Source organism: Salvelinus alpinus, chromosome 2, assembly GCF_045679555.1.
Source record: "Salvelinus alpinus chromosome 2, SLU_Salpinus.1, whole genome shotgun sequence".
In the NCBI taxonomy this organism is placed as follows: domain Eukaryota; kingdom Metazoa; phylum Chordata; class Actinopteri; order Salmoniformes; family Salmonidae; genus Salvelinus; species Salvelinus alpinus.
The window spans coordinates 15435024-15462219 of record NC_092087.1 but is presented as its reverse complement, the minus strand read 5'-3'; the positions used below and the strand labels follow the sequence as shown (position 1 = coordinate 15462219).

General features: G+C 42.4%; 1 protein-coding gene across 1 annotated transcript; it reads right to left on the bottom strand.

The window, feature by feature from the left end:
- Nucleotides 1-5637: 5637 nt before the first annotated feature.
- On the bottom strand, nt 5638-26865 carry LOC139554681 (protein phosphatase 1H-like). The gene is made up of 10 exons (XM_071367709.1): nt 26413-26865; nt 14329-14446; nt 12778-13113; nt 12347-12459; nt 11677-11761; nt 10837-10955; nt 10607-10670; nt 9549-9656; nt 9099-9250; nt 5638-7608 (listed from the first exon to the last, which is right to left on the bottom strand). The coding sequence occupies exons 1-10, from the start codon at nt 26670-26672 to the stop codon at nt 7428-7430; spliced, it is 1536 nt and encodes a 511-aa protein (XP_071223810.1). The 5' UTR covers nt 26673-26865; the 3' UTR covers nt 5638-7427.
- Nucleotides 26866-27196: the final 331 nt, after the last annotated feature.

Here is a 27196-nt window from a genome sequence, read left to right as displayed (position 1 = left end):
ACCCCACCCCTAATACAAAGCTAATATTACAGGTGGAGGCATATCACACTATTCACTTAGCCTACCAGTTTATGGAAAACCCTAAGGAGTCATACGTAACCGCCCCAGTGGCTTTCCATAGCCCCCCTACACACACCTCGGCGCACTCTGTCCATTGTGCTGGCACAGCACAGATACAGATTTTGCGCCAACCTGTCACTCAATAATTTGAACTTTTTTGCTTATATAGGAACATAAAAAAACTGAGGGGGTCCCTCGTGGAACCAGGCCTGCCTATAGTTCCCATGGCTGCCATAGATTAGGCTATTTCATTTTATAGAACAGTTTCTCAGTGTAAATTGTATTTCTTCCCATGGGCCTAATGGCCACACACACCGACAGTTTACAGAGATTAATCCTGGCACCGTGTGAAATTAGCATAATACTGTGTGTGGACTGGAAATGCTGCATAGTTTAATTCTCGGTCAGTGTATGGATCTTACACAATATCACAATATAAATTCTGTTCTTTCTCCTCTATTTGAATACCATATAAGCCTATTTCCCTTACTGGAACCTTGGATGTAAGAATCCAATTACCCACTTCTAGAAATCCAAAGAGTGGAACAGAAACCTTACTGTCCTTATAATGTACTTCCCTTTCAATAATCAATGTTTATTAGAGCAATGAAGGACATATTTGATACTTTTAAGAGGAATGCACTCTGTGCCATGTTCAAAAAGAGAAAACAATGGTGTATTTGTCGGTGTGTGTGGCCATTAGAAATCCAAATAGGGCCTCTCTCTCTCTCTGACTCTCTCTCTCTCTGACTCTCTCTCTCTCTCTGACTCTCTCTCTCTGACTCTCACTGTTCCCTTTCCTCCATTCCAACGAAGCCCTCCCTCCTGCTTTGTGGCTCATTGCAATGTTATGGAATTGGGCTGTGGGCAGTTAGGCAAAAATGGAGGAAAACTATAGGTCCGGAGGACTATAATCCTTTCACTCTCTCCTCTTCCTCTGTCTCCGCTGCTAAAGCCACTTTCTATCACTCTGAATGTCAAACTTCTGCCTCTAACCCTAGGAAACTATTTTACACCTTCCCCTCCCTCCTTAATCCCCCACCTGTCCCTCTCTGCAGACAACTTTGTCAAGCACTTTGAAAAGAAAGTTAACGACATCCGCTCCTCATCTACTCAGCCTATTGAGTCCACTGGTCCTGCTCACACAGTATTACCCTACGCCTTGACCTCTCTCACCTTTCCCTCCAGATGAAATCATGCGACTAGTGAGGTCCAGGCGCCCGACAACCTGCCCGCCCGACAACGACCCCATCCCCTCTTCCCTTCTCCAGACCATCTCTGGTGACCTTCTCCCATTCCTCACTTCCCTTATCAACTCATCTATGACCACTGGCTGTGTCACCTCTGACTTCAAAATGGCCCGAGTAGCTCCCCTCCTGAAGAAACCAACACTCTACTCCTCTTACGTCAAAAACGACAGACCGGTATCCCTTCTATCTTTACTTTCCAAAACACTTGAGCGTGCGGTCTCTGACCAACTCTCTCACTATCTCTCTCAGAATGATCTTTCTCAGGCACCAAAGGGGTGCACATTTTTGTGTTTGCCCTAACACTACTCAGCTGATTCAAATTAACTAAGCTTGATTAGTTGATTATTTGAATCAACTGTGTAGTAGTGCTATGACAACCTAAATGTGTACCCCTTAGGGTTCCCGAGGACCACGTTTGGGGAAACCCTGGCTTAACCAGTAAGGCTTCAAGACGGGTCACTCAACCGACACTGCTATTCTCTGTGTAATGGAGGCGCTCCGCACTACCAAAGCTGATTCTCTCTCCTCTGTTCTCATCCTCCTAGATCTATCCGCTGCCTTCGACTCCATGAACCATCCGCTCCTCCTCTCCACCTTCTCAGGGCTGGGAGTCTCAGGCACTGCACACTCTTGGATTGCATCCTACCTGGCAGGCTGTTCCTACCAGGTGACGTGGAGAGGATCTGTGTCTGCACCATGTACTCTCACTACTGGTGTCCCCTAGGGCTTGGTTCTAGGTCCTCTCCACTCTCTATCCAAGTCACAACATCGGTACGACCGTACCTCACACAGGAAGCGGCGCAGGTCCTGATCCAGGCACTTGTCATCTCCTGTCTGGACTACTGCAACTAATTGTTGGCTGGGCTCCCCGCATGTGCCATCAAACCCCTCAACTTATCCAGAACTCTGCAGCCTGCCTGGTGTTCAACCTTCCTAAGTTCTCCCATGTCACCCCGCTCCTCTGCACACTCCACTGGCTTCCAGTTGAAGCTCGCTTCCACTATAAGACCATGGTGCTTGCTTACGGAGCAGCAAGAGGAACTGCCCCTCCCTACCTTCAGGCTATGCTCAAACCCTACACCCCAACCCAAGCACTCCGTTCTGTCACCTCTGGTCTCTTGGCCCTCTCACCCGTACGTGTGGGAGGCTCCCACTCAACCCAGTCCAAGCACTTCTTTGTTCTGGCACCCCAATGTTGGAGTCCCTGGCCATTTTCCGAAAACACCTGAAACCCTACCTGTTCAAAGAATATCTTAAATAATCCCCCGCTCCCCCCCTCAAAAAAAGCCTTTTGTGAACTAACACTCGCACCTGAATACTGCCCCCCTTACTAGCTCTGACTTTGCTGATAACTACTTCATTGAGGAATAATGTACTTACTATGACCGTGATATGTGGTTGTCCCACCTAGCTATCTTAAGATGAATGTACTGACTGTAAATCACTCTGCTAAATGACTAAAATGCTCTTTGCTGGTGCCAATAAAATAGGCTACTGTCCACACAATTTGGCAGTTGAGAATTTTAAGACAGAGAATCTAGAGACGGATTAATGTTTTCTTTGTCTTTTTTCGGGAATAGCCATTTGCTTTCTTATGATTCCTGTCTGTATACTGTAGGCACGAGTAATTATGCAGCTGATGTTGGCAAGTTATATTTAATTTACTGGGGAATCTATGCCACCTACATTATGCCAACATCAATGTGAAAGTAACCGGTTCAAGGCTCTGCATCTCAGTGCTAGAGGCGTACACAATCTTTCAATCTAAGGAGTACACAATCTTTCATTCCAGTACAGTAGTGCATTTGTAGTACAGTAAAATGTGTTTTTACTTCTGTAGAGAATCTTGAGCTGGATGCCATGGCTGACCCACAGGAGTACATCTTCATCGACGAGGCATGATTCAACCTCACAAAAAGGCGCAAAAGGGGGCGCAACATCATTGGTCACCATACAAGTTCCTGGCCATAGAGGAGGTAATGTCACCCTATGTGCAGCCATCAGCAATCGTGGCGTCCTCCACCGCCATGCCAAAGTGGGTCCATACAACACGGAACAACTTCAATTTCTAGATCAGCTGCACAATAACATTCTTCAACAGGAATGGGAGCCAGGGCAACCAGAGCAAGCCCAATATGTTGTCATTTGGGATAACGTGAGTTTCCATCGGGCTGCTCTGGTTCGTGCCTGGTTCAATGACCAACCCAGGTTCACCGTAATTTTTTTGCCAGCATTTTCCCCATTTCTGAATCCGATTGAGGCATTTTTCTCAGCATGGTGGTGGAGAGTGTATTCCCGCAACCCCTACGCACAGCAAAACCTCCTGGAAGCAATGATGGAAGCCTCTGGTGATGTGTCTGTGGAGTCTATCCAGGGTTTTCTAAGGCACACAAGGGCATTTTTCCCACGCTGCCTGGCAAGAGCAAACATAATGTGTGATGTTGATGAGATTTTGGCCTGAGACGAGATGATGAGAACGCTGAGTAACCTGTACATTTGCTGCATTTGGAAATGAAGCTTTTGTAAATTGGGTTTTTTACTGTGCATGGACTCTTCCTTACATGTTTTGTCAGTGTGACATTTCAAAGATCAGGTTTTTGACCAAAACAGCATATCCAGTAGTATTCCCTTATCCACCAATGTAAGAAGTATTAATTACGGTACTGTTTTCAAGTTCTCTCTCCACGGTGTTCCTGAAAGGGTCATCTGGATAGTCAGTGCTGTGATTTTACAAAGTTCCAAACTATTTCTCTGAAAACCTATTCTAAACATTTTGGTAGCAGTGTTATTAATGAATCCCTCCAGTGTGTAACAAACAGTCATGTAGTCTGTGTTTTTGACAGCTTGTGTGTGTTGTCTGAGGGCAAAGTTTGAATTGGGACCCAGAAGTTAGATGTTTGTACCGTTGGGTGTGAGTTTTTAAAATTGTGTGTGAAGATTTGAGAAAATTGCGAATTGTTCCAGGAATTGTCTAAGCAATTGAGAATCTAAAGCAATCTCTGCATTGCCTAAACAGCTGACCAGCAAAGAAAACTGTGTCTGCTCTGAGAGAAAGGCGCGCAGGCTGCCATCTGCTCTCTAAACGATTGTACTAAAGCAAGCCAACCAATAAACTAAACAGCCAACAGCCGGGATTGGAATGATTAGACTTGAACATTTCTGGCCTTCAGCTACCCTGCCATACCCAACTGACGCCCCTGCTATGGTCACGAGCCACCACCTACTTTTCCACCCGACGCAAAGTAACCTATTCACTTATTTCCAAATGGACAATCTTAGTCCACACCAGAAACTGTAACACTTGAAGATATTTAAACGGAAAATAATTAACCTCTTCTGGTCACTGTTCAGATTTGACTCCTGTCTTCATTCCCTCTGAATCGTGCCATCCTTTCTGCAGTATTCGGTAAATTAGTACATTGTTTCTTAAACCTCTCCTCAGGGACCCCCAGCCGTTCCAGGTATTTGATCTATTCCAGAGAGAGCACATCTGATTAAACTTGTCAACTAATCATCAAGGCCTTGAATAGGTGAATCAGGTGAGCTAGTTCAGAGCTACAACAAAACTGTGAAATGTCTAGGGGTCCCCGAGTGAGGAGAGGTTTGAGAACCACTGAATTACTATCCTACATAGAGGGTTCTAAGAAACAGGCCAGACGAGGTGCAGCCGTTGGAATCAGTGAGGTCCCCTCCCTTTCCACGGTCAAAAATAATGTCAATGGTGGAGTTCGTTTTGCATTATACGGTGCCCTGGGTGGGTGGAGATTTCACATAATGGCCAATGAAATGGACTAAAATATGCAAACTCCGCTCACCCGGGGCTCCGAGCCATGCAAAACGAACTCTACCATTGATGTATTTTTTTTACTGTGGAGATGGAGGGGACCTCACTGATTCCAGAGACTGCACGTCATCAAGCCAAGGAAGTACACTGCCTTTCTAGGGAGTTCCTAGCTGCCGTGATTCTACAACGGCATTGCTTGCTGTTTGGGGTTTTAGGCTGGGTTTCTCTATAAGCACTTTGTGACATCTGCTGATGTAAAAAGGGCTTAATAAATAATTTGATTTGATACACTAGTAGGGTGTGGATAAAATGGTACCCTAAACAGTTCTTATTTAACAGCATTCTCAGAGCTATTACTGCACTATAAAATGTATTCTATATGTGGCTTACTGTGTTGCAGGATTTGTATTTAGGGTAGTCATTTAATTTTCCATAGCCTATAGTTACAGTACTACAAACGATTCCTTCTTTTTGTCATCTGGATTTAACATCTAAGTAATGATTATAATTAACAACCCATCAAAATGAACATAAACTAAACACTATGGTATTACCTAGTCATTTATTTAATAAGTCAAAATGGTTTTCCTCTACCTTCCCTTTCCAGATTTAGAGGCCAGAGATCTCTGTATAACTGTAATGGATTGCACACATTTCTGAAAGATTAACAGGGTTTATTCCTAGACTGAATGAACATTATCTAACTGCATTAGGCATAATTCCATAATTTACCAAATTATTAGTTCAACATACGGTTCAGAATTACTGGGAGTATGGGCAAGGAACATAGTGTACTTCTTATTTTGGTATTAAAGGATACTTTATTCTCTACCTCTTTATTATAAAGAAAGCAATAATGTATGATACTGTTTTTAACCAAAGTTCTCAAAAGCTCTGGATAACGTACCTAGTGGCTACAGAGAGAAGTAAGACATTTGAGGGCATACATTTTTCTTAGAAACTTTTAACATGAGTGAAATGAAGTATTTGATATGAATGAGTTCACGTATTAACATACAGGCCCTGGCTCACAATGTCCCTCGAGTGTTAGTAAGGCAGTCAAGTGAAATTGATCACATACCGACAAACAGATTCTCTACTACAAGTTGTCACTCCAGAAAATAAAGTAGAAGATAACACATCCAGTGCACTATTTAATTGGAGCATAAAAGTGTGGATCTTTTAAATCTGGGAGAAAATACTCAAACCGATACATTATATAGGATCACTTTGAGAGGAAAGAAAGCTTTGTTTCATTCAAATTCAAAACGACATTGCGCCTATATGCCAAAAGACCCTTTGCTATTTGAGTTGGATCGAATTACATCACAACAGACTAATGTCGTGAACATCTCAGTCCAGCTTAGTCATTTCTGACACAAAAAAATACAATCTACTTTCTTGGTGACAACACTAACAATAAAAAAACAAAAAGATATCTATAAACATACATCATTTAAGAAAAGCCATTGAATTCATAACCACTAAACAAACAGATTGTCTTAAAGTGCTTCAGGTTTCACATCTTCATAATCATTCACTGCTGCTTTGACATTGGACATTGAAACACTGGCACGGGACTGGTCACAGACTTTTCCCTCTTCATTCTCTGTGTCTTCCTCATCCCCATCCATGTTTCAGATGCATCTCCCGACCTTTGACATGGGGCTTATATAGATATTTTCTCACAGAGCTCCACTGCCTTCTGAGAAGTGGCGTCATTCCTACTTGAGGCTAGTCCCTCAACTGCTATCAGAGTCACGCTATCTGCGTTAAACAATATGCATGGCCATCTACCTCCACCTGTCATACTGTGCTCTACACAAGCCATAAATTAGATTATTTGACCAATTTAGCATGACATAAATCACATGTGGGGGTCATAAGCTAATAAGGAGATTTTACTCAGAAGGGCGAACCAAGCACTGCTATAGGACGATGGCCAAACCAACCCTGATGAAATGATCAGCCGTTCAATTAGAGAGATTCAAATGTGAAACTACAGGGGCAGATGTCTGGTGAAGTAGCGATCATAAAGAGCAGGTTTCAGACATGGACATGTGTCAGTCGGTCGGTCGGGTAATGCTATTGAACACCGGTTACAGGAGTACCAAATATAAACAATAAGGAGAACCCGGTGTGTGAGTGTGTTGTTGTAGAAGCCAGGGGAATGGGCCGGTCAACACGTTAGCGCCGGCTCTCCAACCTGAGGCTTCCCTACAAGAGAGGTGTTTTCTTTCCCCCTCCCCCAGGCTAGGGTAGGGGGCACGGAGTGACACTGGTCGGTCCTAGGGAACTAGTCCTCTCCTGGCGGGGTGGTGGGACAGGGCCTGTCATGTCTCTGTCTCTTTCTCGGGCCCCGCCGGTCCCGCCGGTCCCGCCGGTCCCGCCAAGGGGATCACATAACAAGTGATGTCGTCTCCTGAACCCAGCCTCTCATTGGGTAACCGCCAGCCCCTCTCTTTCAGGACCCCTCGCGACCGCATCAACAGGTCCTGAGCAGCCAGCGTGTATCTGGATGAGAAGAGTTGGGGTCAAAACATCGAAAGGTGCAATTTATTTCAAATGCGTATTTTTTTAATGTTCATGAATTGAATTTGCAATGCATCCCAAATATGTGTTATGTGAAGGTGTTTGTCAAAAAGGTATTGCCACCGTAGTCATTTGTACAGGCTAGATACTGGCCTCTAGTGGAGATATCATTTAAATAATCCTCCTATACTAACCAATATTCAGTAGTTTTTTTCAAGGCTACCTGAATATTCAATATTTACCAGTGGAGGCTGCTGAGAGGAGGAGGGCTCATAATAATGTCTGGAACGAAGCCAATGGAATGGCATCAAACACCTGGAAACCATGTGTTTGATGTATTCATACCATTCCACCTATTCCCATCCAGCCATTACCACGAGCCAGTCCTCCTCAATTAAGGTGCCACCAACCCCGTGTGATATCTACACCGTTTTAATTGGTAATAACTGTAATAGTATGAATCACATCCTTCCATGACAAGGCAACCAGCCATTCTCTGCCACAGGTGTGTCTCTAAGGCACCGCCGCCAGGTATGAACCACAGACATGTATGAACCACAGACAGGTATGAACCACAGACAGATATGAACCACAGACAGGTGTGAACCACAGACAGGTGTGAACCACAGACAGGTGTGAACCACAGACATGTATGAACCACAGACAGGTGTGAGCCACAGACAGGTGTGAACCACCGACATGTGTGAACCACCGACATGTGTGAATCACAGACAGGTGTGAACCACAGACAGGTGTGAACCACAGACAGGTGTGAACCACAGACAGGTGTGAACCACAGACATGTATGAACCACAGACAGGTGTGAGCCACAGACAGGTGTGAACCACCGACATGTGTGAACCACCGACATGTGTGAACCACCGACATGTGTGAACCACCGACATGTGTGAATCACAGACAGGTGTGAACCACAGACAGGTATGAACCACAGACAGATATGAACCACAGACAGGTGTGAACCACAGACAGGTGTGAACCACAGACAGGTGTGAACCACAGACATGTATGAACCACAGACAGGTGTGAGCCACAGACAGGTGTGAACCACCGACATGTGTGAATCACAGACAGGTGTGAACCACAGACAGGTGTGAACCACAGACAGGTGTGAACCACAGACAGCTGTGCAGGCAAAGAGAAATAAAAACATTGCCATTCATATTATATTTTGATTTGGAGAGGGGGGCAGCATCTAAAAACTGGATTAAATAGTTTATTGTTCACTGCTCGGCGACGCAAACAGCGATCCTTCAATCAGAACCGTTTACCGATTATGGATGTAGCTTCGAACGTGGGACACATGCTGCTAGCAGGTACAGTCTTTGACCCGTGACTTATCTCGAACGCAGTCGCTATGGAATACCCTTAGACCTCATCTTATTAATTAATTCAATAATTAATCAAAGGTCAATTATTGTGTAGATTACAGACTAGAGATTATAGTACAGTACCTCACAGGATCAGTGGGCTCGCAGCAGGACAGGAAGCCTGAAACTGTGTCTGCTACCTCCCTGTCCGTGGTCACGTCCCACAGCCCATCTGTACCCATCACCAGCACGTCGTCAGGGCCGTGCTCGTAGTCAGACATGTCGTACACTATCACCTGGAGATACGGGAGGGAAGGAGTGCAGGTCGAGTGTTAAACACGGCTGTAATAATAAGATAAATCATAGACGCTTCCCATCTATCAATGAATTTGGATCAGATATCTTTGCTTTTCAGGATAATCAATAAAATACTGGACAATACATAGATTGATGAGCCAAAATAAAGTAAACTTATGTCATTAGATGTCGGCCAAAATTTGGAACACACTAGGATGCTTCTAGACAAGTCTTGATCTTGCAGATGGTTGGCGATAAATGGTCCTAGACACAAACAGCATAACATCTCTCATTCACCTCTGGGCAGCAGGAGAGAAAGGGCTTGATGTAGATGTTGGAGTTGTACACCTTCAGGTCATGATCGCCAAGGCCACGTGTTACCCCAATGGTGGCCATGACACGGGCCTACACACACACACACACACACACACACACACACACACACACACACACACACACACACACACACACACACACACACACACACACACACACACACACACACACACACACACACACACACACACACACACACACACACACAATGTGAATAATGTGGGTTAGTGCCTGTGGATATGCTTAAATTTGAGAAATATCCACTTATGACGGATTAGTGACTCAGGAGCATTTATCTTTAACCACACAGCTAAAGACTGGGAGAGTTCAGTAACAACCATGAAATCCTCCCACACATACAGTGGAATGAACAACTAAAAATTATATCTTGCTATGTCTGTCCTGCAGGTGAACTGTCCTGCAGCGTAAACAAGGAAACAGTAAACATGTCGTCCCCCACGAATGATGCCGCCCCCCTTGGGCCAAATTAGATGTCACGACTAACACATTTCAGTACTTCAGTTAATTACTGTAGCTCCCGCCTTGGGCCAATCTGTGTCATTTTGTAAATGCCAGATCTTTATGGCAAGACGCATCATTCACCCAAGTTTAGTCAAAATTGGACCAGTGCTGTCTGAGACATCGTGTGTGACGAAAATACGAACGAACGGAGACAGATTCACAGTTCCCTCCCCGATTTCATCGTGGGGGACAATTAAGCTAAGCAGCTAAGCATTATTCCTGTCAGGGAAACATGACGAGGGCGGGAGGATAACTGCAACTCTACATGTGGTTTGAAGAACCAGCTATACTTTACTGTATAGCCAATCCAACGTCCCATGACTTGGTCAGGGTTTTACCTGGTCAGGAAAAATAATGTTGCTCTACCTACAGTACGGTAGACCTTACAGCACCATATATCTCATGTAAACCTACCCACGGTAGACCTTACAGCACCATACATCTACTGTGCTATTCTGTTATGATGTCCACCAGTACCCAGTCCATAAACATTTCACCTTTTTGCCCTCTCCATATATGAGTGGGAACTTGAGGTCGTCTTCTACGATGGTTTTGTAAGCCCTGCAACAAATAGGATTACGGGTTAGGGATTAGTGATTCTATTCTGTCAACAAGTATATTATTTTCCTGGTCAGGTTATGTGGTCTGTAAAAACTCCTGGCCCTAATCATAAAAAATACAATGGCCTGAAAAGTAACACACATGTTCGACAACAGCTGTCATTTACCAGCCGTTCATTGTGTGGTCCCTGAAGAGCATCTTCCTGCCCAGCTCCCTGTACTGGATCCTGCGAGGGAACTCCATGGGTGTGAACTCGTTCCCAAGCAGCTCCGGTCTCAGGAAGCCCTGCAGGGACACACAGAGCAGAGAAAACAGTGACAAAACTTTATATGACAAACTGTCATGTCAAATTGACTTGACTTGTGACAAAATGGCTCGTTGATTTAATATATTTTTAAGATGTGAATAGAGCAATAATCATCAGAGTTGGGGTAAATTACAGTCAATTCAGAAAGTAAACCAAATTCCAATTCCACATTTTCTGCATTGGAAAGCGATGAAGAGAATTGGAGTTGGAATTGGAATTTCAGTTTACTTCCTGAATTGTCTGGAATTGAAATGGAATTGACCCCAACCCTGATAAACATACCATCAAGGAAGTGTCATGGCAGTAAGAAAAGTGAGGGTGGAACATTATATAGCTGTGATGCACAATCAACACACAGTACATCTCTCTCCTTGAGGGTTCCACCACTCTCCCACACAGCCAGCCACCCACCAAGCCGACAATAAATTAATAAAGATGTAGTCTGAATCAGACATTAAATAACATCACCCTCCCTCTCCCCTGCATCTTCCTTTTTGTCCAGGGCACCATTGGAAAAGAGATTCATATCCCGTGGTGATGGGACTCACCTGGTTAAAGGGACATTACACTTTAAAATCAAAGTTTCTCAGATGTTTTCAGACCTCTAAAGTCTGAAAACATCTGACAAACTTTAATTCATGAGTGAATCTCCCTTTTAAATAAGTAATACATAAATACATGTATTAACCCTGTCCTCACCAGATACTGCAGGCGCTGCCTCTCAGACTCTGGCGTGAACTCGTTGGACATGGGGATGACCTCACCGTTACGGATAATGATGGCTCTGTAGAGACAGAGGAAGAACCAAAGTATAATGAATAATGATTCTATTTCTGTGGGAGGGACAATGACATACTGTATGATGACAAAGACAGACACCATAATGTGACCCCATATTAGGAGGACCCTCAAGACAGATAATGTGGTGTTAAGAGGGATGACACAGCATGAAGTCCAGGGATGTTACTGGATGATTATTGCCCCTAGACACTGATCTAAGGTCGGTTTAGACTAAGATTGACAAACAGTATACTGATCCTAGATCTGTGCCTATGGGCAAGTTCTACCAGGAGCTTACGGTTCACGATGAATGGTGTTGCAGTACAAAGAGTGGCCAACAGAGGTCGAAAGAACATCTGTGTGACATTATTATGAGCATGACCAAAGGAAACCTCTTTGAATCAATGGCTATGGGCAACATGTTATCACTTCCTTTAACCTCTGTTTCAGTCATTCAACTCTGCATTGAGTGACTGAAATCAAATACATTGAGTTGAATGTGTACAACAAGCAGGCCTGTAATACATCAGTCATTAGCCATTAGGGCATTAATCAATCCTGCTGCTATTAGTTTGATCTGTTGACCTACCTGCTGTCTCCTGCATTGGCAACGTAGAGCTTCCCCATCAAATGAATGGCAGCCAAGGCACAACAACCACCAGAGATGGTATAGGACATCTTTTCTTTCTCTATCAGTTCATCCTGTAATCAACAGAACAGGAACAGAAAACAAAAGGTCATTCATTCAATGGCTTGCAGAATGAAGTCAGTAGCACTTATTGCATTAAAGAGGTTATACTTAACTTGAGAGATAACGACTACCAAAAGATAAATAATCAGTGCATTCTGTGAAACCCATTTTGCTCACTAGCTCCTGTATCCCGTCTCATGTGGTAAACCGCTAGCCTCAGATGCCCAGGCTTCGCTGAGAGGAGATTTGGAAGAATGGTCTTGCGAGACTAGTAGAGCGCTATTTCACAAAGTAAGGTGATATGCTGTGAGCGTACGCCTGTGTCTTACCATCTGTTTGAAGGCGTTTTCTATGACACCCATGATCAGACTCTCCAGACTGACAGCCTTCTCCATGTGGAAGCGGATGGAGGGATCAGAGATGGCGTCAGGGTTCTCTGGGTCCTGGGTGGCATTCGCCCCCTTCTTCACCGCCACCTGGTAGGGGCTGCCATTCTTGGCCAGGCAGATAGGGAGCGCCGCAGAGGGGTTCTCCAGCAGGTGGGCAATGTCCTCCAGTCTGTCTCTGATGAGGCGATGGAGGAGTTTGGACGCCATGATGGCACACCCTGAGCCGGCGTGGCCGTCGAACACGCCCCAATACTGCAGAGGGATTCCTGTGCCATCCTGGAAAAAGTTTAAGTCAAACCAAGATCGAATCATATCAAACATGCATTTAGATATATCAATACAATTAGGCTGACAGTAGGAAAGGAGATAAATAGCCTGAAATAATAACACTGGCCACATGGGTCTCTCTAACAAGTCTCTTGCAAGATTTTAACTCAATGAGAATTACAAGCTCAGTGAATGCCTAAAGGATTTCCAGTGTGGAAATTTCTGTCAGAAAATGGATGGGAATAATTCTTCATCTTCATGACACGACATCATAGTAAATATGTTCACAATGACAGCAGTTACTGTGCCACAGAAAAACCTCCTAAAGACAGTGAATATTAAGACAGTGAATATCCCACTTGATTTTATTCCCTTCCACAGGATTTCTTTATGCCAGTAAATCCCACTAACTAGATTTCCACCAAACCGGTGAATCTTACTTCTCACCATCTTCTTTTGCACCTATGCCAAGAAGTAATAGTGTTAAGTATAGTGTAGTAGTGTATGTTTAGACGGTTAGGACATATCTAAGAGCCCAGTGCACAGAATGGACAGCAGTATGGAACTCTGTTAACCTCTTACTGGACTAGAGGAGGAGGGCCACACGAAGCAATGATGTAATTCATTAACGGGAGGGACAGAGGGTGAACATGGAGAATAGAGGAGGGGGTTGGGAGGCCAGCAGAAGGACGGGAGCGATTGACCCGACATGACACAACCCTTTGAACAGCACTGTATCGACTGATATAGACTCTGCTGTGTAAATACATTTGAGAGATTATGGAGCCATCTCTTAGTGAGTGGGTTTTTGGCTTTGTGTGCTAGGGGCGGTTAGCTGCTCTACGGACCCACACAAAGCTGTTTCTAAATACAGCAGCGTACAACGGTCAGTCTTAAGGAGATTGTCTTTGCTTTGCCAGGAAAAAAAATGAATCCCCAGCCACCCAATGACGTCTGGTTCTTCGAAGTTTGGACTGGAGACATTTAAACTGACATGGTTGTATTAGAGAGACCTGGGTGAACCTTGCTGTAGTATGTCATCAAGGGTCCAACCTTCACTATAGAGGCAGTAGTACATAGAATACAGACATTTGACCAGGATGTGTGCATGCTTTGCCTAATCTCCTATTGTAGTGCTGTAGGCCTAGTTTTTGGGCCGTCTACTAATATAATCATAATTATTAGAACTAATGCTCAACATTCTATGATTTCAGGTAGTCTCACCCCATTGTCGTCCAGCAGTGTGGAGTTGCGCTGTTTTTTGTCACTCAGCTTCTTCACGTAGAGCAGCTCACAGGAAGCTTGGTCCTCATTTAGCATGCTCTTCCCAGCATTGATGGTCCTGGGGAGGGTGGGATGGTGGTAAAGAAGGTATGGGGATATCATAAATCTCCTTGGTTCAGGTGCTGGACAGACAAATCACCCAACCAAGGTGCATCTCAGATAAATCACTAATGAGAGCCTATCAGCGTAGCAGACATTGTTTCATTTTGTCATGGTGAGATAGTAATGTTATGATCTATGTAAAAACATAAAGTGGAACAGATAGTGCTGTAGGACTGGGATGAAGTGTTTTCATTACTGGCCTATGCTGCTTAACGATAATGGCTTTGTGCAGCATGACTTCATATTCTGACCATCTCAGTGGACTGGGGCTCAGTGGGCATGGGACTGTGCTTGCAGTATGTGGGAGTAGACACTGCATTAGTCTATGTGGGAGTAGACACTGCATTAGACACTGCATTTCCTCATACTTGTATACCACTACCATAGTTAATATCATACTCTCCATTCACATGTATTAGATACAGTATAGCCCCTTTAAGAATATTTTGCCACAGAGGACAGTTTCCAGCTCTCTACCTTCACCTCAGATCACTGCAATGTTTACACTTTTCATGACACTGAAATGGAATGAAGTCATGCATTACATTACAAAGCCATTATCCTTAGGGCTTTGTGATTCGGAAGAGGGGCTGCCAAAAGGTTTCACCCCTGTTTTACCGTTAAAGCTGAGAAACGATGATTTTCTGCCACTTCGGTGCGAGGATCCAACAGGGTCAAGACACTTTTATAGCCTTTTCAGATTCAATTAGCGGTATTTAGAACAATGGGTATTACCCGGATCGTATTGTAAAAATGTATTGCACAAATTGGAGCATAATCCTTAAAGTGTCCCTAACTATTACAGAGCAGGCCTAGCAGATAGACCATTGGGCCAGTAACTGAAAGGTCGCTATTTCAAATCCCTGAGCCGACAAGGTGAAAGTTCTGTCGATAGTCGCCATTGATAATGGCAGATCCTGGCCGTGACTCCACTCTCCGAGGGTGTCTCAGGGAGAGATAGATTACACAAAAAACACATTTCCAATACACATTTGTACATCTGTGAAATAGGACAAATATAAGCACCCACCAAATTATTATTAATGATGTACTAGGAGTAGTGTGGAGAAAGAGAGAGTCTGTTTTATACAGCTGTGCCCTTACCCCAGTCATACAGAGGAGAGATATTTCATCACCTGAGAGGATGGGTGATATCTAACCAACAGGTTTACAAGCTGGTCCATCATGTACATTAGCCACCTGTCTAGGATCATGATGATGGTGGGCAGAGTCAAGGTACTGACTTTCACCTTTTCACAATGGTCTTGCACTAAACAAGTTATAACTTTAAAGGCTTAGTTAAGCCTATACATATCCTTCAGAAATCATTCTTAAAGCTGAAATATGTCACTTTTTGGGCGACCTGACCAAATTCACATAGAAATGTGTGTTATATCTCTGCCATTCTCATTGAAAGCAAGTCTAAGAAGCAGTAAATCTGTTCCATGTGCGCTATTTCTATGCTTCCCGTTCTTAAGTTTAGTTTTTGCGTCTTTTACTTTTGGTTTTGTACACCAGGTTCCAACAGCTGAAAATACTATATTTTTGGTTATGGAAAATATACTTGCTTGTTTTGTCACATAAACTGAAATTAAGCAAATTATTAGAATTTTAGCAATCAGGAAATGGCAGATTGATTTTTGCATGGTACACCTTTAAGCAAATGTCTTGCTATATAAAGGTGGCAAAAGGGCTATGTCAAATTTGGCAAAATAAATGCTATTTCAACAGGTAGAGGGAAATTATCCCTATTTGGTTTGATGTTCTGATATCAGTGTTCTAATATGAGGTAGAAACAGCAATGGCTGCCCCAATCATGATTATAAAAAGCCATCCAGTTTGTAATCAGTAAGCTGGCACCGTAGAGTAGTGGCCAGGGGAGCATTAGTCCTGATGACAGGGACATGAACTTAGAGGTCATGTTGTTCCATGTTTTAAAACCAATGATGTATGTAAACCCTGGATTGATGATGCTATGTATTGGGCATTGAGAGGCTTTGAAGTCACCAGTCGGACATATTGACATTTTTATTTAACTAAGCAAGTCAGTTAAGAACAAATTCTTATTTTCAATGACAGCGGGTTAACTGCCTTGTGCAGAATGACATATTTATATCTTGTCAGCTCGGGGATTTGATCTTGCAACCTTTCAGTTTCTAGTCCAACGCTCTAACCACTAGGCTACCTGCCACCCCAAATCTTGACAAACCAGTTGCAGATGTGTTGTAAGAAATGATTTATATAATGCACTAGATGACTGACAGGGGGTGCTGTGTTGAAGACACCGTGAATATATCTTGGCACTCCTCCAACATTGTAAAAAATACAGAAATGCATTTGTTAATGTCTACAGTACATTAGTTTTTGGCCGTATTTACTCTATTACAGACACTTCAGTGCATACTCTATATGATGTGAGCTAAACATAAACATTTAATACATGTACAAATATTAAAACATCTTTAAAGTATAATTGTTTGAGATCTTTTAAGATTACTAATGTTACTGTCCCCACTACAACAAAAAAAGACTTAAACATTTAAACATGTAATTGAAATACTGTAGAATTTCATTAATTCCTATGGAGAACTGCTCCTGAGTGGCGCAGCGGTCTAAGGCACTTCATTGCTGGTTCCCTGGTTCAAATCCAGGCTTTATCACATCCGGTTGTGATTGGGAGTCACATAGGGCGGTGCACAATTGGCCCAGGTTTGTCTGGGGTAGGCCGTCATTGTAAATAAGAATTTCTTCTTAACTGACTTGCCTAGTTAAATAAAAAGGTAAAAAATCATACATTGGGTTAGAGGGGACAGTTCTTTTTTTTGCCTGCTGGATAAAGTTTGCAGCTTTTTCAAAAATGTTCACAAACATTTTACATCTCACAATTCATGGGATTTATTTTGTATGTGTCACATCTGCAATATCTATTTCATTATAACTAATTTGGCAACCAAGGAATGTACTCTACGAGTAAATAGACATTAATTTCAGTGAGTCAATTAAAGTGCAAGCCAGTCATTCCCTGGTCTTCATGATGTACGAGAACAAAACAATGAAGATCATGTTCTACTCAATTTGTGACATATTTTCTCATGAAGGCACATTTTCAGTCATTGTAAACATGTGACTGAAATACTTTGTCTGCGTTAAACAGAAGAACAGCGTTTAAAAAGAAATCTTGCTAACTCACGTAGGAGACTTTCAAAAGAGGAAGCCTCCAGTTCCACTGAGTTCCTCATCAGTTGGGTAAGTTTTTTGTTGCTGATGAAAATCGTTCAATCCTTTGATCTAAGTAATGATGACATACTGTAGAGAACCATCTACATTTTGTGCTCTATTTGTTGTATAATTCATCCTCTCAAGAGAATTTAGCATACATCACAAACCACAGTGATGATGATTACAATTCAGTGAATCAAATCAAATGTTATTGGTTGCGTACACATATTTGCAGATGTTAGACGCAGGTGTGGCAAAATGTTTGTGTTTCTAGCTCCAACAGTGCAGTAATACCTAACAACACAAAACAATACACACGAAACCGGAATATAAATATATATGTATATGACGTGTGTTTAGACAGTATGGACAGTATATGAATAGAAAAGGTCTGTACACCAGTAGTTATATAGGATGCGCCTTGACTAGAATACAGTATACACATATGAAGTGGGTAAAACAGTATATATAAACATTATTAAAGTCACCAGTGTTCAATGATTATGTATATAGGGCAACAGTCTCTAGGTGCAGCAGGATTGAGTACGGGTGGTAGCCAGCTAGTAACAGTGACTGAAGTTAAGGGCTGGGTACTGGTGGTGACTATTTAACAGTCAGATGGCCTGGAGATAGAAGCTGTTTTTCAGTCTCTCGGTCCCAGCTTTGATAAACCTGCACTGTCTCCTCCTTCTAGATGGTAGTGGGGTGAACAGGTCATGGCTCGGGTGGCTGATGTCCTTGATGATCTTCTTGGCCTTCCTGTGACACCGGGTGCTGTAGATGTCCTGGAGGGCAGGCAGTGTGCCCAGGTGATGTGTTGTGCTGACCGCACCACCCTCTGGAGAGCCCTGTGGCTGTGGACGTTGCAATTTCTGTACTAGGTGGTGATACAGCCCGACAGGATACTCTCAATTGTGCATCTGTAGAAGTTTGTGGAGGTTTTAGGGGCCAAGCCAAATTTCTTCAGCCTCCCGAGGTTGAAGAGGCGCTGTTGCGCCTTCTTCACCACACTGTCTGTGTGAATGGACATCTACAGGACATCTACAGCACCCGGTGTCACAGGAAGGCCAAGGTCGTCAGTGATGTGCACGCTGAGGAACTTAAAGCTTTTCACCAGCTCCACTGTGGCCCTGTCGATGTGGATGGGAGAATGCTCTCTCTGCTACTTCCTGAAGTTCACGATCAGCTCCTTCATTTTGTTACATTGAGAGAGAGGTTATTAACCATTGCACTGCCTCATGTTTGACTTCATCTCATGACAAAAATGAGTAAGAGTCACATGTCTTTAACAAAGTGAACTTGGTGGTCAAAAGAACTCTGATTCTAACTTCATTCATAATCAGTTTTCTAAGAAAGCCAAACAAGTTTATCACCAGAAGTCAAGATGATCTATTCCTGCCTGAGGTGCCTGTGGTTTCCTGTCACAGTTTCTCAAGCATGCAGTGATTCGTTGTAGTGTAGGAGTACCTGCATGACAACGGCCTCCACACTTCTCAAACTATTCAACTTCTCAGAAGAAAATATAGTAGTAAAACAGTTTATTCAAGTTCATTTATTATCTTATGAACACGTGATAGTTGATCTGATATAACATTTGGAGGTGGTAAACTGTTCCCTCTATTACACTGAGAGTGAGATAAGGAGGGTGGTACAAAATATATTGAGGGGAAATATGCTAATAGTATAGTCAAAACCTTGTACTTACAAGGTTATACAATTATATACTGAACAAAAACATAAATGCAACATGAAACAATTTCAAAGATGTTACTGGGTTACAGTTCATACAAGGAAATCAGTCAATTTAAATAAATTCATTAGGCCCTAATCTATGGATTTTACATGACTGAGCAGGGGTGCAGTCAGGGGTGGGCCTGGGAGTGCATAGCCGGATGTGGAGGTCCTGGGCTGGCGTGCCTTACACGGTTTCTGTGGTTGTGAAGCCAGTTGGATGCATTGTCAAATTCTCTAAAAGGACGTTGGAGGCAGTTTATGGTAGAGAAATGAACATTACATTCTCTGGCAACAGCTCTGGTGGATGTTCCTGCAGTCAGCATGCCAATTGCACGCTCCCTCAAAACTTGAGACATCTGTGGCATTGTGTTGTGTGACAAAACTGCACATTTTAAAGTGGCCTTTTATTGTCCCCATCACAAGGTGAACCTGTATAATGATCATGATATTTAATCAGCATCTTGATATGCCTCACTAATGGATTATATTGGAAAAGTTGAAATGCTCACAAACAGGGACGTAAAGAAATTCATGCACAACATTTGAGAGAAATAAGCTTTGTGCGTATTGAACATTTCTGGGATTATTTATTTCAGCTAATAAAACATGATACCAACATTTTACATGTTGCGTTTATATTTTTGTTCAGTGTATAAAACGATTGAACTTCAAAAGTAGTTTACAGGTAGAAACAACTGAAAAGTAAACACACAAACATTTAGACTCCGAGGTCTTGTTTTAGGCAGTGTTCACAGCCTTCTTGTTTAGGCAGTGTTCACAGCCTTCTTGTTTAGGAAGTGTTCACAGCCTATTTGGTTTAGGCAGTGTTCACAGCCTATTTGGTTTAGGCAGTGTTCACAGCCTTTTTGTTTTAGGCAGTGTTCACAGCCTTTTTGTTTAGGCAGTGTTCACAGCCTTTTTGTTTTAGGCAGTGTTCACAGCCTTTTTGTTTAAGCAGTGTTCACAGCCTATTTGTTTAGGCAGTGTTCACAGCCTTTTTGTTTAGGCAGTGTTCACAGCCTATTTGGTTTAGGCAGTGTTCACAGCCTTTTTGTTTAGGCAGTGTTCACAGCCTTTTTGTTTAAGCAGTGTTCACAGCCTTTTTGTTTTAGGCAGTGTTCACAGCCTTTTTGTTTTAGGCAGTGTTCACAGCCTTTTTGTTTTAGGCAGTGTTCACAGCCTTTTTTGTTTTAGGCAGTGTTCACAGCCTTTTTGTTTTAGGCAGTGTTCACAGCCTTTTTTGTTTAGGCAGTGTTCACAGCCTTTTTTGTTTTTGGCAGTGTTCACAGCCTTTTTGTTTTAGGTAGTGTTCACAGCCTTTTTGTTTTTGGCAGTGTTCACAGCCTTTTTGTTTTAGGTAGTGTTCACAGCCTTTTTGTTTTAGGCAGTGTTCACAGCCTTTTTGGGCGATTTGTAAATTGTGCTTCTAATATAATTTGACTGAAGGCTTTTAAAGTGGAATGTAATGGAAGGTAGTTCCGGGTTACAGATAATTGATGCCAGGCTCACTGAGATGGATTGCTACTGTATGAGTAATTCAAAAGGCTTTTGAGCTCCAGCATGCCAACTTTGAAAAAAGTTTGAGTCGTCCATTGAATTCCTGTACAGTAAGCCTTCCTGTGACTCTCTGTTCCCACCTAAAAGCTTTCACAGACAGATGACAGATCTGTTGTTTGCTAATTGTTTATACTGTGAGGCAACTGCTTTGAGGAAGTGTTGTGTGTGAATGCACTCTGGGTATGCACCCAATGTGAAAATATTGACACAGTATGCAGTATAATGGCTCCAAACAGTTCCAAGGCTGGAAAAGCATTGGTAGCTGTCTGGTTTGCCATAGGTGTCACAATTGAACAATATAATCAACTGTACTGCAATGATGAACATCAGCACACTGGCCACAGTTGTGCTGCTTAACATTTATCTCAGCCTCACTCAGTGAATCAGTGAAGGATCTGTCAATTGATGCCACGAGGAGATTACATTGACATTATCATTTAGCAAACGCTCTTATCCAGAGCGACTTACAATAAGTGCATTCAAATGAAGGGCCATGAACAATTGCATAACATGCATCAAATCCAAAGGCAGAAACCACAGTAGTGTGTGCGACATGGTTAAGTGCCATTCCATAAGGGATCTAGGTTAGACAAAGATATAGTAAGTGTCAGGAACCGGAGGAGATGGGAGGGGAGGGACTCTCTTGAGTCTAAAGTTGCTGGAGGCCAGAGTGCTTTCAGTCTGAAGAGACCGTTCTTTAGTCTGCTGTCCTGACCATAGTGAAGACGAGGTCATTAATGTAGAGGACAGAAAAGAGTTGTGACTGGGATAGGTGACTGGTTGCAAATTCTGATATCAAAATGACCACATCTGAACTTACATAGTTAAGTTTGACCAGCTGGAGCGTCCAGAGTCCATCTTCACTGCGTGCTCATTGTTTCCACCCTGTCCTGACTAGAGTGATTTGGACTGCATGGAGGTTATATATGGACTTAGTAATGATCATCGGTACAGAGGGAGCAGCTAAATTCTTCTCCATTCTAAAATGGCTGTGCCAAACTAAATACACACATTTAATGCCACTAATTTAGCTGTTGCAGTTTGATTAAATAATACAACCAATCTATGTACAGTTGAAGTCGGAAGTTTACATACACCGTTGCCAAATACATTAAAACTCAGGTTTTCACAATTCCTGACATTTATTTCTAATAAAAATTCCCTGTTTTAGGTCAGTTAGGTCCACCACTTTATTTTAAAATTGTATAATGTCAGAATAATAGTGGAGAGAATGATTTAGTTCAGCTTTTATTTCTTTCACCACATTCCCAGTGGGTCAGAAGTTTACATACACTCAATCAGTATTTGGTAGCATTGTCTTTAAATTGTTTAACTTGGGTCAAACGTTTCAGGTAGCCATCTACAAGCTTCCCACAATAAGTCGGGTGAATTTTGGCCCATTCCCCCTGACAGAGCTGGTGTAACTGAGTCAAGTTTGTAGGCCTCCTTGCTCGCGCATGCTTTTTCAGTTCTGCCCACACATTTTCTATAGGATTGAGGTCAGGGCTTTGTGATGGCCACTCTAATACCTTGACTTTGTTGTCCTTAAGCCATTTTGCCACAACTTTGGAAGTATGCTTGGGGTCATTGTCCATTTAGAAGATCAATTTGCGACCAAGCTTTAACTTCCTGACTGATGTCTTGAGATGTTGCTTCAAAATATCCACATCATTTTGCTTGCTCATGTTGCCATCTATGTTGGGAAGTGCAGCAGTCCCTCCTGCAGCAAAGCACTCCCACAGCATGATGCTGTCACCCCCGTGCTTCACGGTTGGGATAGTGTTCTTCGGCTTGCAAGCCTCCCCCTTTTTCCTCCAAACATAACGATGGTCATGATGGCCAAACAGTTCTATTTTTGTTTCATTAGACCAGAGGACATTTCTCCAAAAAGTACAATCTTTGTCCCCATGTGCAGTTGCAAACCGTAGTCTGGCTTTTTTATGGCGGTTTTGGAGCAGTGGCTTCTTCCTTGCTGAGCGGCCTCTCAGGTTATGTCGATATAGGACTCGTTTTACTGTGGATATAGATACTTTTGTACCTGTTTCCTCCAGCATCTTCACAAGGTCCTTTGCTGCTGTTCTGGGATTGATTTGCACTTTTCATATCAAAGTACGTTCATCTCTAGGAGACAGAACGCGTCTCCTTCCTGAGCAGTATGACGGTTGCGTGGTCCCATGGTGTTTATACTTGCGTACTATTGTTTGTATAGATTAACATGGTACTTTCAGGAATTTGGAAATTGCTCCCAAAGATGAACCAGACTTGTGGAGGTCTACAATTTATTTTCTGAGGGCTTGGCTGAGTTCTTTTGATTTTCCCATGATGTCAAGCAAAGAGGCACTGAGTTTGAAGGTAGGCCTTGAAATACATCCACAGGTACACCTCCAATTGACTCAAATGATGTCAATTAGCCTATCAGAAGCTTCTAAAGCCATGACATCATTTTCTGGAATTTTCCAAGCTGTGGAAGGCTACCCAAAACGTTTGACCCAAGTTAAACAATTTAAAGGCAATGCTACCAAATACTGATTGAGTGTATGTAAACGTCTGACCCACTGGGAATGTGATGAAAGAAATAAAAGCTGAACTAAATCATTCTCTTTATTATTATTCTGACATTTCACATTCTTAAAATAAATGTGATATGCCACTCTGGCATGTGTAATATCCGTTTTTATAGTTTTCTCTGTTTGCTACTTGAGTCATCTCTTTCCCTCTCGTCCTGCATGCCACTTCCCCATGCGCCTCTGACACCAAGTCTTGCCTCTTGTTACTCAAGCACTTGCCGTGCCATTCACTCTGTCTGCACGGTCAGATGCAACAAAATGTTGGTGACGACGATGCAGATTTACACTTTGCATCTTAATATAAATCCACAAGTGTTCTATAATTACACTATTATTTTGTGTATCTAACTGTCTGCAAACAGCTAGTTTGTCTTTTCTTAGTAAGTTGTGACTCAAATAAATTGTGTTGGCCGATAAATGCTAATCGCTAGTTAGCTGGCTATCAAGCTAGCTAAATGTACAAAGAGTCCGGGCAAAAGTAGCTAGCTAATACAGCCTGGTATCAGTGTTGGTGTAGGTCTAGATCAGCATGTTGTTTGTGCAACGGTATATTTTAAATCAGAGAGGAATAGAGCTCGCCAGCATGTAGTCCTAAAAACTGGAAATAAGTTACCTTTGGTTTGTTCAGCCACTCCTATGGGGGGAAATGAATGGGGATAAATGCTGAAAGTAAGGTCTGAGGTTAACAAAGGATTAGGAGAGCTTATGGTGTATGTTTTGTTTATATGAGATAATATCAGTCAGTTAACATTACCTTTATGAATTATAAAGGCCTATAGTGGAAGCATGAATATGTTAGCTAGCGCTAGCTAGTTTCATGTTTTATTAGTTATATGTACGGGACACACATGGTATACACGGCTCTAAATGAACTTTTTTCATTGGTAGCACTGGTGCTCCTAACTTTAAAAAGTAAGGAGCACCAGACAAAATCTTGGAGCACCAGATTGCATTTATTTATTTTTTACTGCAAATGACTGTCCTATCATTCTTAATTGTCATCAGTTGTTACTTTGATGATGTATAACACATCACTAGAGAGTGGGCAAGACAAAATAATTAAAATAACTTTTAATAATTGTATTCGAAAGTGCAACTGCAAATATATTTACATAGGTGATTCGTTTTGGACAAACAAATGTAATATACAAAACAGAACATTTGTAGCATTATGATTGGTTATGATTGGTAAACAATGTATCAGCCTGTCTTGTTTGAGCAGTGAAGAGAGGAACTACATTTAGTTTTTTATTGGATCATTTTTTGGGTGCTCCCAAAATAAAAGTACTGGTCGCACAGCAACATTTTAAGTCGCATGTGCCACCAAATTGGCAGCACTTTAGAGCCCTGGGTATACACCATCCAACAAAATGCTTACTTGCTGGTTCTTGACAATGCAACAACAAGCTAGCTACATGAAGAGAAAACATATCATGTCATGAGAAAACATGTCATGTAACATGTCATTAGGGTCCCCTGGGAAACACTGACGGACACGGTTCATACCCAGACACAATAATTCCTCCCTGGCTTTTTTCATCAAACAACAATGTATTCAAAGTGCTGCCCATTATATTCCAACTATAGAATTAGAATAATCATTCTATTTCCATGATTCTAACAGTTCAACAATGAATTAGGCCTAGCTTTTTCTACCCATATCATACAGCCCTGTGTGGCACAGTGTGGAAATTATAACAAGTGCAGGAAATGCAGATATTGATGAAAATGATGAAAATGAATTTGGGTTGAAGTTGGATTGAACAGTATAAAACAATTGGAATGGCTAAAATCACTTATAATTTAACTGTTGCCACCCTGGGGTCATTAACTACTTATAAAAACTATTTAGAACTTTTATTATTCAAAAACATAAAATCCTGTCAAATACCATCACAAATGTGAAAAATATTGTGATATGATATTTTGGCCATATCGCCCAGCCCTACAAAAGATTAAACACATTTTGGCCAAGGGATCTGTGGATAAATAACATTTAGAGGGTGTAATACAATACAATACAATGTAACATTATTCATCTACAATTTATGTTCTTCACCCTGGGCAACATGGGCCTGGGAGGTTTACAGGTATCCACAGTACTCCACCAATTATACATTTTTCAACTCCCTATTTCTTGTACTCTTGTAATGTGCAGAATTGCAGGCAATTTGATGAAAAGAGTAACGTTTTCTCTCCGATGCCAAGGGCCCTTTCCAAGGCCCAAGACTTGGTTCGTCTGGCCATGTACTGACAAAGTCATAGCAAAACTAAAGCAAAAAAACGGTGCAAAAAAACCCTGAACTATGCGACTTATTGAATCTTTTTGAAAGAGACCAAACGTATTTTGACACGTAATAGTATAGTAGTACACAGTCCATCCATATCGTATAAGACACACATTTCCAGCAATAGCTTTAAGTCACATGATTTATATTATTTGATGTCCAATTAAGAAAGAAAAGGCTTATAATAGATCATTAGTGACGTGGACAAATTATCATAGACTACTACTGGATATATCATACTGTGAGTCTGTAGCGTTTCAACGTTTTTGTTTATCCTACATTTTGCGAGATCCTATTAAATACAAGATCCCAAAAAAGATTGAACTGCAACAACTGTAGCAGTTCATTGTTTGTTACACTGTTTCATAGTAACCAGACAGTGGCTGCTACAGCATCCGTTTCAGCAGCAGCAGAAGGCTGTGTGCTATTTGGCGAATTTGCAATAGCAACACCGTGTCCATATTCGCCACACACCGTTAACTGCGTTCTCTACTGCAACACTAAAACGGTTTTATTGCCAACAGTGCATATGAATGACCAGTCGAGAAACCACTCACTCTGCGTATCCTGTCCGCCAGGGAAGCCTGCTGTCCCTCTTCAAAGTCAGCACAGGTCGAGATGCATGTTCTGTCGAGTATTGAAGAAGCTCCGATGTAAGGTCCAGAAACTCGGGTCGACCGTAAGGGAACCGTGGAGGCAGACCGTCCTGGTGACAGTTCTGATGATGAACGTTCCCGGAACCGTGGTGCTGGTGATGACCGTGGGGTATCATTCCTCCCACCACCGTGGACATCGCATTTTTTACTTTACTTATCATTGCGGTGGGAATAATAACCTAACACGACACATAAATTAATTAATAACCCAATACTAACGTAGCGAAGAACAAAATGATCCAATGACTATAAACAGCATTTCAGGAAGCGATCGTTTCCGGCCTCGTGTGACGTTTGACAGACACTGTTTTCCTCACTGAAAATATAGCCTACCCTTTGCACACTCAGTGCATATAATAACCAAGGAGTCCCTCGGAAGGCAGGGGTTTAGTGAACGCTGCTGTCTGTGGGGGGACACACTCCAAATTGCGCTCTTGACTGGACTGGACACAAAATAACTATTCCCTGTCACAATGCAGAAAATGCACACTCTTGAGCGGTCCATTTATCAAAACAAATTGATAGTCTCTATCAGGGATGGGCAACTTTAATGGGGTTGGGGGCCCTAAGCGAAGTTTTAGAGTTAATTTCCTGCAATTCTACACATTTTGCCATGGGGCGTAGAGAAGATTTAGCAATTGTATAACTAATTTCATGCAATTTGGCTCATTTTACCATGGGGCGT

What these genes read in the sequence shown, in the direction of transcription:
- LOC139554681 (XM_071367709.1), bottom strand. Translation starts at nt 26,672, where the DNA reads ATGATAAGTAAAGTAAAAAATGCGATGTCCACGGTGGTGGGAGGAATG. An exon ending in TGGCGGACAGGATACGCAGA is followed by an intron (nt 14,447 to 26,412) that starts GTGAGTGGTTTC and finishes CACCCTCCCCAG; the next exon opens with GACCATCAATGCTGGGAAGA. An exon ending in TATATGGAGAGGGCAAAAAG is followed by an intron (nt 9,657 to 10,606) that starts GTGAAATGTTTA and finishes GTGTGTGTGTAG; the next exon opens with GCCCGTGTCATGGCCACCAT.